The following is a 13757-nucleotide window of genomic DNA, read 5'->3' on the forward strand; positions in this document are numbered from 1 at the left end:
TCGATTGGTGTCACTTGCGTGAAAATCTGTTTGCAAATAAGGAACTTCAATTTTTCCTATTAAATTGTCTTTTCTGACGTCATTGATTTCGGGCATCGAGCTCGAGCATCGACGGTCGAGCGAGACCCTTTTTTTTGCTTCTCCGGTCGTGTACCAATTATCTCGGCGACCGAGAGCAAAGGAAGCCGAATCGACTACCAGTCGCGGACGAGAGTCTCGACCAGACCCGAGAGCGGCTCTCGTCCGCAACATTACTGTATTTTAAATATAATCAAGTTTATTTTAGCCCGTACTTCTTTGGGAATAACATTACATTGTCTGTTTCATACATCAATGTCTTTATTATCAACTAAATGCTTTCACAAATGCTCATTTAATAAACAATTGATTAATCTTTTCCGATAATTTGCACACTGTATATTCATCTTTTAGAAAACTGCATCCTACCTTCACATCTTACTAACAAAGAAAATGCAAGAGCTTCTAGTTGAAACTTTGAATACTTGTCTATTCCGTCATTTTGTTTACATTTTGGTAAACATGGGAAACATGGTACAACATAGGTAAGTTAAAATAATTAATAAACACTATTATGCCATAACGGTTAGATGTAGAAACTTTGCGTCGTAGATAGGGGTTCAATTCCTGTATAGCGAAACATTTTTTTTCTTTTTTTCATTTATTTGTTCAAATTCGTTAGATTCTGCAGGTAAAAATGTCTTAATTTACTATTACTTAAGGTTTCACATTTATTTACTTTAAAAAAACACACATACTATTTATATTTACTATAAAAACAAAGAAAGTATAATACCAAAAAAATTTATCTGAGAGAATAAATATACAAATATAAGATTTATTAAGTAAAAGAGTGGTTTTTATTACAAAAAGAAGTGAAAGTATAATCTAAAAATACATATTTACAGTAATATATATTTCTTTTATTAAATACCCATTTCTTTCTGATTTTCAGTACTGTATATTGTCACTTTCACTTCAACAACTATTCTTATCTTCCGATTTGGTTTTTAATCCTTATGTTTTACTGGAAGCTCCTGTTTTATCTAATTTGCGTGTAACATTTCGCAAACACGACCAACAGATATAAATAGCACTCTTGTATACAGTGGTAAGTACTATATTCGTGTTTATAATAAATAAATTTAAAATCTAAACGGTAAATGAAGACATTTTTATGAAAACATACTGCTAATAATGTTCATTTAAAATTTATCATGCACTTATGTGTACAAAATCTAATTAATTTAACAGAGAAATGAAGAAAAAAAAAAAGAATTTAAAAAACGAACTCTCTTCAGGTGCAAGAGGATCGAGTCCTGGGATCCACGGCATAAAACTTTTGCATCTTAGCTTCACACCACAGTGATACTCGTTAAACATTTAAATTTTAAAAAATTTTTATAAAGTAATAAAAATTTAATCATGAACATCTCGAAAAATATGAAATATCTGGCTATATAATATGGTATTTTTGTGAACAAAATGATATATTAAACATTTTCAAAGTTTCAACTAAATCTGTAATGCGAAGATCTCGCAGTCTTCTTGTAAGTAATTACATGTTTTAGCATAGGTTATATGGAACATTAAAGTAGTCTGTATTGAAATACTAGATTGTTTACGTATATATAATAAAAATAAATACGTGATAAATGTGTGGTATAAGTAAACTTGAAATGTATTATCTACTTTACCTTTCTTGTAGCATTTTATTAAATCTGGTTTTTGTAAAACATCAGAAGAGTAGCAGTTGCAAAAAATATACTCATTATAGTAATATACTTATGAAACGTATCATTTTTTAAAATATATATTTCCTTATGATTTAAAATATTTGTTTGTTTTGAAGGAGCATGTAAGTACATATTTATGAATTCTGTAAAACATCTACTATTTTCACAATATTGAATAACAGCTTCCAAAGCATTTCTCATTTTGTCTGTATATACATGAAATTTTATTTTTAAAAATTTGAAATAATAAATGTCAATGAATTGTTTATATTTATAGATTAAAGATATTGATTAACATAATTGTCGAAAAAATAATTTTTCTTATTGGTATGTTAATCAAAGCTTATTGTAGGTCTGAAAGAAATGTTATCTTAAAATACAACTAGTAATAAATAAAATATTGAAAAGAAACATATAAATGTTATAGTAACTATACTTTAAAAATGTAACCTTGCATACTCAAAACATTTGAATACTTTTATATGCCTATTATTAAAAATGAATAGTTATAATTAAATGTTATTATATTCTGAAATTAAATTCGATAATAGTAGTATTTTTCGTGCAACGTTATAATATAATCGCATAAATAATAAATACGTCGAGATTATCAGACAAGTTGATACACATAATGAAATACAGAATACGTTTTTTTCTTTAGGAATACGTTAAAGGTACCAAAATAAAAGCTAAAAGTTACTGATTGCACAAGTCATTCTGTAATCATACATCAAAAACTGTTTACGCAACATACTACAGTCACTTACTTTTATCATAAAGGTATGTTTTTAAATAAACTTAGTAATTCATTAAAATTATATGTTCTCGTCAAACTTGAAATCTTCTTACGATCGATGCGTATTTATTGTTAGAAGATTCTTTCTAAGTTTGCCCAACAAGCCATTGAAGAAATCTAGATACAATATCTTTGTATTCCCCGCAATATAGAAAATACAGTTTCATTCTGTTTACTCTTACAAAATTTTTATTTTTATAGCAAAATTGTGGACACAGGTGCAGGATATGCAGCTGGTGCGGGTAAAGTGATCAGTAAATTTGGAAAGATAGGGGGTAACGTCGCTTTGTTACGGATTATCTGAGATCAGTTGTCCATAGCATATCTTCGAGTCCATTCTTTGGCATTGCGTATTGCTTCACTTTCATTAACTTTCCAGAGTTCAGCTACATCATTTGCCAAAGGGTCATCTGGATTTGGTGCACTTAAAAGAGCTTGTATTGACAAAAGAACTGTTCTGATTTGAAGAGCAGGACTCCATTTATCTTTAAGAATATCCAAACAAATCCTGCCCAATCTGCGTAACAAATACAATTAATCATTTTAGACAAACACATGTTCCCATTTCTTATTAAATAGTAAAATCACATTAATAAATTATATTACATTATAATGAAACAAATTACAATAAATTAGATTCTAATAGATACCTGTCTATATTTGGATGATAAATTTTTGTAATGAATCTAACTTTAGGAGCTGACATTGGATAGTCTTCTGGTAGGAACAATTCAAGTTTAAAAAGTCCACCTTCAAAGGGTGAGTCTTCAGGTCCAGTTACAATTACATGAAAATACCTAGCATTTGTATCATCTGGCACAGCACTAATACCAGGAACTGGCTCTTGCATTAATCTCTGTGTTTCTTTGATAATTCTTCGTGGTAATACAGCCATCTTTGATTGAACTCCCCTAGAAAATTCTATGCTTTTTCTACTTTCTTTTTTTACATATATTCAATAGCTAGAAACTAAAATGAGAAATACAGAAACTCAAACAAAATTAGTTTTAAAAAATACCTTTACTATATACGAATAAAACTAAGTTATAATAACTGCACATTATCTGTGCATTTTTCACAAAAAATTAAATCCTTTTTACGCATGTACATAATTTTTATATGTAAAATAAACTATACTTATAAGGTGACCATACATCCCAACTTCATTCTCTGTTCCAAATTATGGAAAATGTCTTCTACTTAATCATTTTAATACAGAAATTTTAGCTTAATTTCTTAAAATTCCTGCTTTGACTGTGATTATGAAATGAATGAAACGTTAAATGTTATTTATATATTATTTGTGTATCATTTTTATTAGGTAACCAGAAAAAATTTGTTACTTTTGAAGTTGGAAGGTTGTTTATATTATAATAAAAACTCTGAGTTTTATAAAAATGATATCTATAAACAATTTTCTTATTACAAAAAGGTAGTTTAATATGAATTGAAAAACAAAATTATTTTACTTACAAAATGCAAGCAATTTTACTGTAACTTCAAGAGCAATAGAACTTTCTTATTTACCTAATATATACAGATGATATATAAAACACCAATTAATAGCTATTTAGAATGAAATTGCTGATCATTTATCTCTTTTATCTCTTTTCATTATTAGGCTAAAGAGAGGACTAAATAAATCTGATAGTTGTACATATTTATGGAACAACAGAAAAATTTTTAAATTACCTACATACCCCTCACCTCTTGCTTGGCTGTCCCAAATTTCAAGTTGAAAAATATTATCACCTTATGTATATCCAGTCTTCTGGATGTTTTTGACCACTTTCAATGAAAATTTACATCTTACATATGATTGTATTAAATCATAGTCTCATTTATTTAGAAATTATACACTTTTGTATAATTATACATTATTTAAATATATGTGTAAAAAACAAATGTATAAAGCATATGATAAACCAATGATTCATTTGATGATAACAAATCTATAGCGATACCTTAGTAATTGTCTAAAATTTTGCCTTTGAAAATAACTGTTGTTATCCTTCCAAGTTGTTGGAAGTTTGTAGAGTGAACCTGCAGCATTACATATCTCAGATATATGAACAAGTGTGTCCATTATTCACAGCTAAAGATGTTTATTTCAACAAACTACTATGAGACTTTGCTTATTTGCTTAAGGTATTTCTATGTTATTCACATTCAAAGGAAAATGTATTTGAATTTTCTTAGATCTACTATTCTTCAAAATTGGCCAGATATAATCGAAAACCTTTGTCAATTTTCAAGACAATATTCTATATTTCTATTGGTTAATTCAATGTGTCTATAGCACCTTCCATAAATTTATAACGTACAATTGAAGTTCATTCTAGTAGAAATTTGTAGGAATGTGCTACTACGAATTTGAAATCACATTGAATACTTATGCTGTATTCTATATTAGGCTAAAAGATTAATGCTACTATTATGGTTTTGAATTATTTCTAAATAAGGTTCATTTTATGGTTACATTTATAAGATGTCAATAGATTTTTTTTAAAAATAGGATAAGAAATACACTTAATTGAATCTGCAGATACAGATAATCATTCCCTCAAAAAATAATCAAAATCTTTTGGTTCAATTGACCCATACAGTATTAGAGTAACAAGTATGTGTTCTTCAAGTAGCGTTTATGAAACTCATTAAATTTTATACAAATTCAGTATTTTGTCAAAAAGTTATTTCCTGCCAAAGTTTAATTTCAGGTAAAATTAGGTCAAGATTAAATTTGTAGTCTAAATAAATAAATTTTTATAATCAATTTTAAATAAATTTTAAACTCACACTGTGTATAAAAAAGAATCATAAATTTACTTATAACACATAGATATAGGCATAAGCAAACCTAATAAATGAGCAACGAAAGAAAATTTAGGTTATCAAAGAATATTTCATTTTATTATTACAAGAATGTTATATTTACACTAATTTTCGAAAGTCTCGTAACATAAAACTCGTTTATAAATGAAAATATTGGATAATGAATACCGATTGGCCGTTAATTGACAGTTTGTCGCATCAGTTCGATACAACTATACCGAGACAAATAGCTTGAACTGTTCTACATGTATGAATGTAATTCTTTGAATGCTTAAAATGAGAACTGAAACACGTGAAAGACGAAAAAAACGTAATACACGAAATCTCTGGTGCAGTATCTCTGCCAACCTCCAAAGCTGCTAATAGACTTCTACATACGCGTAAACAAGGAATTTCTGCAGCAATCGCATATCGCGTAAAAGTAGATCATGGAGAACCAGTTGATCGTGCGAGAATGCTGGAAATATGGCCAGTTTATGTGTGATTGTAAAATACGTACGATTGTTCGAAAATATCCCCGCGTCGCCCCACAAACTGGCAGATTGTCCGCCTCTCTCTGGTGGCCTTTTCTTCTAGAAACCTCGAGATCGATTTTTAATCTTATTTTCGCAACTAATGATCGTCTCGTGATAATCGGCTTTTCAGCCGACTTCAAAAAACTGTCCGGAATCTATGTTGCAGCCCCGAAAGAGACACTTTACCAAACTATTAATTCAATTTTCATACGTAAATGTGTGCTACAGGCTACTGGCTACAGCCCTTGCAACCGCTTCTCGCGATTCATCTTATCACGCGTTGATGGCGCTGCACATGAATCGACTGCGTAAACCAATTTCATTTTCTATGCAAAATGCTTCTTACCTCATACACATTGAAAATACCACTTTTTAATTCAATTCAATCTTTTAATGTCACGAGCGAAAAAATTCATATGTAAAAAAGTCACACTTATTTTATTCTGAGGTAACTACAATTTGTGACAGATAATTTTCCTTGCTTGATATAGTTACATAGCTTTGATGTATTAGTTCTAAAATTTTATTCAGTAATTGATTTATCTTGTGGCTTAGTGATAATCTAAGAAGAATTGTATATAATGTTTGAAATAGATAAAGAAATATTACCATACCTTAGAAATAAAAATAGTAATAAATGCATTAGCCATGCTGAACGAAAAATAGCAACACTGCGAGAGTCCGATTTTGCTATATGTATACAGAGTGTCCAATTTAACTGGAAGCCCTCGAATCCTGCGCCTCTATCGGCCAGAAGTGGAAATACAGACGTCTTGTCCACGTTCTAGATATCTCTTGAACGTTGGTTATAGTCTACCGTGGAACAACTGTCAATTCTGTAAACTAAATAACTGCGAATGAATCAATTTGTTCCTAATAATTATTTGCATCGTCGTCGCACAACATTTATAGTTGTAAGCTGTTTGTAAACTATTTTTTCGGTTTACTTTGAATTTTCATGTTATTCAAAGAATATGAATATAATAATAATTGGTTGAATAATGCACAAAGGTTAATGTGCGTGATTAATAATCGTTTGGACAGGGTAATATGATGAAATAATAATTTGTTAAGAGACATGATAAAGCATCATATTATCTAATTGTGAAAGATAGAAAGAGAGGTTACCCAACCTGTTACTTTGGAGGTTAAATTGTTACATTGAGGAACTTGGAAATTTATTCTCTCTCGTATACTTTGGCTAATTTATAACAAATCTCTCACATCAGGTATCTTCCCTTAAGCATAAAAATTGAGTCTTGTTACTTTTGCATTGAAGAGTAAAGATAAACTTTTGGTTTTCATTTATGGGCTGATAAGTAAACGAAATTTTTCCGTTTACTTCAATATCTTATATTGAAAATATTGGAGAACATAGTTTTTGATAAATTATTACTTTTTTCTGAAAAATGTGTTAAGTGAAGAATAACAGAGTTTTGAAACTCTAACCAACTTATTAAATTATAATTGTTACATTATACGTGTCATTGAGGTGATACATCAAGTCAGTATACTAATTTCAGAAAAGTTCTTGTCTCTCATTTCATACTATTATCTAAACTGTCTGCTGTCAACTTTAATGATCCCTTGTTTAATTTAATGTCAAGCTTTATAATGGGTAAAAGTAATTAGTTTGGGTGTCCCTCTGAGATCATATCGTAAATCTTACAAGGGAACACCTCGAACCCGGAATAACCGATTTCAATCAAACTTTGTGGGCTTATAGAGTGATTTGATACAAGAATAACGGTACCCTTCATTCGTGCCCAATCGACCTTTAAGGGTGTGAAAACTACCCCTAAAGTCAGAGGGGCGCTTTCATTATCTCGAGTATAATTCTTAAAATACAAGAGATAGAGAAAAATGTTTTAAATAGGATTTGAATGGTTTGATAAGCTCTACAGACCTTTGTCAATAAAATTAAAAAAAATTTTTTTGTATAAAGAAAACTTTTTTTTAATTAAAAAAAATTGTATAAACAAAACTTTTTTTTTTTAATTTGATTGACAAATAGCGGAGGGGAAGGGAAGATGACGGTAGCGTATCATCCTGTGCTAAACATGCTGGCTCCGAGTTGCTCAGGACTCGCTATGACTCAAGACTCGAACCCTTTCGAGCTTCGGCTCTCATCTGTCTCAGCTCCAATCTGCAGTCTCTTGCTTTGTGTGTACAGAGGAGGGTACATTACTGTTTCCACCCTGTTACGAATCATTCAATTCAAACCATCAAAAATTATATTCATATTTAACTAAATAAACGCATATAGTTCTCACTGTTGAGGCTTTCAGGCGTAAACTGTGTCCTTTTGGAATTATTTTCCCAACCATACTGAGTATCAGTGTGTCTCTTAATCCCCTGATGAAGCTAATTGCAATGCTGGCGAAACGTTAAGAAAATAATTCCAAAAGGACACGACTTACACCCGAAAGCCTCAACAGTGAGAACTGTATGATGCTGGGCCATGAAAGCCTAAAATCTCTAAATGAACGCATAATTAGTTCAGCCACATGCAGCTAACAACCACGATCACAATAATCATATCATTGCCACATGAATCACAGAATCAACCATCAAGAAATGGGTACAGAGTTTTCCAATTGGTAAAGGATACCTTGGTGCTCCATTGTGTGTCATGAAAGCATAACAGGCCAGGAAGAAGGAACTGGAGAATCAGCATTACCCTTCAGGAGGAGGAAAGCCATCCGCAGGAGAGCAAGGTTGTGAAGTTGGTAGTTAAAATTCTCTGATTCCTCTTTTTCGTTGACTTCCGATTCTGACTATTAAAGCTAGTAGCAGACTGTTTAGTGTTATTTTTGAGTTAACACATTTTTAAAAGAAAGTGATAATTTATCAAAAACTATATTCTCCAATATCTTCAACATAAGGTTTTGTTTACTTTATCAGCCTATAAGTGAAAACCAAAAGTGTGTCTTTACCTTTCAATACAAGAGTAACAAGACTCAATTTCTATGCTTAAATGAAGATACCTGATGTGAGAAATTTGTTATAAGTCAAAGTATACAAGAGGCAATAAATTTACTAGTTCCTTGATGTAACAATTTAACCTGCAAAGTAATAGGTCGGGTAACCTCTGCTTCCGTCCTTCACAATTAGATAATATGGTGTTTCATCATATCTCGTTGCTATGTTAGTGAGTCAACAAATTATTATTTCATCATATTGCCCTTTCCAAACGATTATTAATCACCCACATTAACCCTTGTGCATTGTTCAACCAATTATTACTATATTCATATTTTTTGGATAACATGAAAATTCAAAGTAAACCAGACAGTTTACAAACAGCTTACAACTAAAAATTTTGTGCGATGGCGATACAAATAATTATTAGGAATGAACCGATTCATTCGCAGTTATTTAGGTGACAGAATTGAGAGTTTTATAATAAACAATGACGTGACTATAACCAACGTTCAAGAGGTATGTAGAACGGGGACAAGATGTCTCTATTTCGTCTTCTGGTCGGCGGGGCTGCTGGATTCGGGGGTTTCCAGATAAATTGGACAACCTGTGTATAGGGATTAGTGGGGATTAGCTTCAGATTGTGGAGCTATGGTGTAAAGACCTGAAAACAGCTACAAGAGCTATAATGTAATGAATGTAGCTACGTAAATACAATTTGGCGTAGAAGGATTCATTATTTAAAATGTCTATGGTCTGCAATCTATGCATATCAGAGGCTGTAATAAAATTAAAGATGTTATCATTTTCGTTGTTATAAATGTAATTGAAAAAGAACGATATTTGTCTCCAAGCTATTGGTGTGACCTGCAGATTACATTCGCGTTTAAAAAATTATAAACGAATGTTTATTACAAGTTTACCAGTATTCTTAGACTTTATTAAGGTATGAAGTCTGTATTTCGACAACAACTATTGATGTGGTTGTAAAAGTGCATTTTTTAATATTTTTTGTTATTGTATATTGTATTGTGCATGTTTTTTCATGAAAGGTACGTGTGTGTATGTGTGTGGAAGCTGGTTAGTATTTAATACTTCACACTTTCTTCTCGTGATCTATTATGTTTTAGTTGTGCGATATAGCTTACAGGTATATGTAAACTAGTTTTCCATTAATTCAATCAGAAATACAGTGTTTGCGTTTGCGAGTCGCATCTATTACCAGCATATAATAGCATTGGATGCAAGCAAGTGTGTAATTTAATATTTCCGACTTCGTTCAATATTCTTATTTGCAGGTTGTGGAGTACAGGAATGAACCAAGGTTTCCTATACATTCAATCAAAAATATAGTTTATCTTTGCAAGTCTTAACTACTACCAATGTATAATAACTGTCATTTAAATAAACAAAATACCATAAAATTTAATTTTTGATTGTGGTTCGTATAAGTTTGTATGTAAAGTAAATTTATAAAATAATATGTGTGTAATTATATATTTTCACTATCCATGTTACTATTTATATTATATTGTAATATTCTCTTTTAATATCACAATTTTTCCAAATTTGTAAAAGTATTTAGAATTATATGTGTAAAGTAATAATGTCAAAAGTAATTATGAAATGAAATAAAATTATTAAAATGATACATATCTCTCTAATACGGTTGTATGTATGTATGTACATACATTTCTCAAACACTTATTTCTGGCATAATCTTTAATTACAGCATTATTTGTTAGCATACTATTAGAAAATAATTGCTTAATACGATATTACCACAGAGGCTGTAATATTACGCTTCAAATATTCTGCGTTTTCCACTAGTTTCTTCGATATCTGTCTTTCGTCTTTTGTCTACTGCCCGATAGAAAATGAAAGAAACATTTCTTTAGAGAACTGGCAACGCTGTGCTTATGGTGTATAGTGTATACGAACTATACGAATTTCGGGGACATGACATTAAAGGTTTCGACAGAAGTTTCGCCTCTGTAAGAATGCTCTGTGTCTGTGGTAGCGTCAGTGCAACCAACGAATTACCGCGAAACTTAGAAGATACCTATTTGTTATAAAATGTCTTGTACTACTACTATTGAAATGACAAATCGAAGTTCTCGTTATTTAAGAACTATTTACATTGAACCATTCTTTGATATTTTGTAATTGTTATTACGCGGCAAGGGTAAGTTGTGCATGAAGATCATAGGCGTTATAATATGATATTTCGGGAAAATTACATAAATAAACTGTATAAATTTTCTCATGAAACTAAAATTATTATTATTATTAGTAATACTATTGATATCTGATGTTCATTTAATTGCATTATCACGTTTTATCTTTTATTTTGAACTATATATTTTATACTGAAGTGACATTAATATAACCTTAAACGTCCAATGCAATGTAAATAGATTTTTCTCGATATCATGTTGTTGTTTGTACTGTAGTTATATTTTGGTATTTTAATACATAAAATTTACTTACTGAATTTAATCATCTAAAATATTTTTGCTTATACAATACAAGAAATATCTATAAAATGATATTTTTGTTAAAAGAATAACTATGAACTGATGAGTTTTTTACAGGCACTGTTTTCAGTTTTGGAATTATTAGATTATTTTAGTTAATTAACATGACATATATGTTTACATTAAAAAGGAACTATTGTAAATTTCATTTAGTGTGTGTTTTAATCAAGAAAAATCAAATCACATACAATCGAATAATCAAAATAAAATAAGAAATAAGATTTCTCTATTTTCTTAATTTTTGTAACTATAATTTCCTCTTCTTCAAGATCAAAGTATAATAGGTACATACTTCAATTTTTTTATGTAAAAATGTCACATAAGAATGTGAAAACTTTAGAAAATATTTATTTATCATATTCTTTATTTCTATGAAAAAAGATATTACAATTTTAGATATTTCGTACATTATTAAGATGCAAGAAAATATTTTAAGTACTCAAATATTTACATACAAGAGTAATACTAAATTCTTTTACTTTATAGAAGTATTAATAATGGCTGATGTTAGATTACTTATTCAAGAAGAAGGTAGAGCAGCTAGAAATTTAATAGCTTTTAATGTACCAGTTGGCACAAGTAATACTGAGAAGGTTGTTAGAAAGCCACCCAGTGTACCAAGAATATCACAGTCAAATATAACTAAACGATCCATGAAACCAACAACCAGAGTTAGATCAGCTTCTACTGGTAGAGACAAAAAGTCTGGTAAGTGAAGATTGTAAAAATGTTTAGACAACTCTAAAATTATATAAATCAAATATAAAGAACTTATCTTAGCTACTAAAAATAAAACATTTTTGATAGAATAAGGTAAAATAAAGTAAAGTAAAGTAAAATAATGTATAGTGAATTAATGTTTTACATACTTACTTTATAAATATAGTTACATATGTACATTCATAGAAGCCAAAACTTCTTCAGTGTTTTTTATGTATGTCAATTAAAGTTATTTAAAAGGATCTTCTTTCTTAATTTTAGAATTGCAGGCAAGATATTGGGCTTTTCTATTTGGCAATTTGCAAAGAGCTGTAGATGGTATTTATCAAACTTGCGAAGAAGATGAAAATATTTCAGAATGCAAAGAAGTGATATTAGTTTTAGAAAATTACACAAGGGATTTTCATAATCTAATCGAGTGGTTTAAAGTGAAATGGGCTTATGAAAGTTCACCACCACCTTTAAGACGTACTCCATTAGCTTGGGAAGTTAGAAAAACTTCCCCTTGTCGTATTTGGAATTCAACAATGATTCCAAAATCCTCTAGTCCCTTTCAAAGAATGAGTCCAACAGAATCTATTTGTAGAAGTCCTGTTGATCAAATTAATTCAGAAAATAAGGCTGCCACTATAGATAATAAAATTAATCTTATGAAAGGAGAATGTATACATAAATTGATAAAAGATAATAAAAATAATGTTCCCAAAAACAGTTCAACAAATATGAATGAGAAATGTAAAAATTCAATAGACAAAGGAGTAAGCCAATTATTGAACAAGGACAAAATAAGTTCCATGAAAGTGAATAAAACTTTTATGAAGCATTCAGTATCTGCAAAAACGAGTAGTAATGTAGATCAGAAATCAAGTGAGTCTTCGCTTTCTGATGTAAAAAATAAAGTGGATGCCAAAAGTGTTTCAAAATCATTGAAAAATAGTTTATATAGTACTACTATTAAAATAGCAGATTTGAATGTGATAACTGAGAAAAATGAACAAGTTCATATTAGTAAAAATAGGCATGTAATTACTTCTACACAAATGGAGAAAGACTTTTGTAAGTCTAGTGGAATGGATAATAAAGTAAATTCACAGAATTCCAAGGTAAAACCGTTGGGTCCTAAAAACGATTTAGGATTAGAAAAGAATGAAATTAATGCTAAAGTAAAGAAACAAAGCACAGGGAAAAACATGAAAACTGTTGGCATAGAAAACATAACAGCTGAAAACAAATTAATAGAGTCAAATGGTAGTGTAAAAGAAAATAGCAGTACTGTAATATTAAATAAACATGTACAAAGTATTACAAAAGTTTCCAGTAAAATGAATCAAAAATTAAAGATACCATCCAGTACGAGTGATAATGCAAACAATAAAGCTGTAACCAAAAATGTATCTGATACACAGTGCAATAATTCAAGTAAAGGATTAGTTAATACAAATAAACCAGCATATTCCACAGTTTCACAGATGAGAGTTAGTAAGACAAAACAGCAAAGTCTCCCTGAAACTCCTAAATTTATTAGGAGTAAAACAACATTAAGTGATAAAAATGTATCAGTCTCGAATAAAATAAGGCCTGGAACATCTGTTATAGTTAGACAACGATTTCAGCCTATAGATAATAAGGTATTTTCTCTTATTTCTTATATGCGATTTTTATGCGTCTTTCAGTTAATGGG

The 13757-nt window shown here is 29.9% G+C and overlaps 2 protein-coding genes across 4 annotated transcripts in view; one reads left to right on the plus strand and one right to left on the minus strand.

The window, feature by feature from the left end:
- Positions 1-314: 314 nt before the first annotated feature.
- On the minus strand, positions 315-6680 carry LOC143187469 (ubiquitin-conjugating enzyme E2 N). 2 transcript variants are annotated; one of them, XM_076391682.1, is made up of 4 exons: positions 6512-6659; positions 5882-6412; positions 3201-3461; positions 315-3067 (listed from the first exon to the last, which is right to left on the minus strand). In XM_076391682.1, exons 3-4 carry the CDS (start codon positions 3443-3445, stop codon positions 2857-2859), a joined length of 456 nt encoding a protein of 151 aa, XP_076247797.1. In that variant the 5' UTR covers positions 3446-3461; positions 5882-6412; positions 6512-6659; the 3' UTR covers positions 315-2856. The 2 variants fall into 2 exon arrangements, with proteins under 2 accessions (XP_076247797.1, XP_076247796.1); XM_076391681.1 differs by lacking the exon at positions 5882-6412 and having other exon boundaries at positions 6512-6680.
- A 5171-nt stretch (positions 6681-11851) lies between these two features.
- Ssp3 (short spindle 3) overlaps positions 11852-13757 on the plus strand; it is a 113299-nt gene continuing 111393 nt past the window's right edge. For both annotated transcript variants that reach the window (XM_076391727.1, XM_076391728.1), the window contains exons 1-2: positions 11852-12064; positions 12338-13704. In XM_076391727.1, the coding sequence (XP_076247842.1) occupies positions 11854-12064; positions 12338-13704 (1578 nt within the window). In that variant the 5' untranslated portion in view covers positions 11852-11853. The remainder of the gene's footprint in view (positions 12065-12337; positions 13705-13757) is intronic.

This window comes from Calliopsis andreniformis, unplaced genomic scaffold (genome assembly GCF_051401765.1).
Source record: "Calliopsis andreniformis isolate RMS-2024a unplaced genomic scaffold, iyCalAndr_principal scaffold0048, whole genome shotgun sequence".
NCBI lineage: Eukaryota > Metazoa > Arthropoda > Insecta > Hymenoptera > Andrenidae > Calliopsis > Calliopsis andreniformis.

Coding starts and splice junctions, on each gene's coding strand:
- LOC143187469 (XM_076391681.1), bottom strand. CDS start 6,540: ATGCATTTATTACTATTTTTATTTCTAAG. Junction 3,462..6,511: donor TTACTATTTTTATTTCTAAG/GTATGGTAATAT, acceptor AGAATTTTCTAG/GGGAGTTCAATCAAAGATGG. Junction 3,068..3,200: donor TATCATCCAAATATAGACAG/GTATCTATTAGA, acceptor TTTGTTACGCAG/ATTGGGCAGGATTTGTTTGG.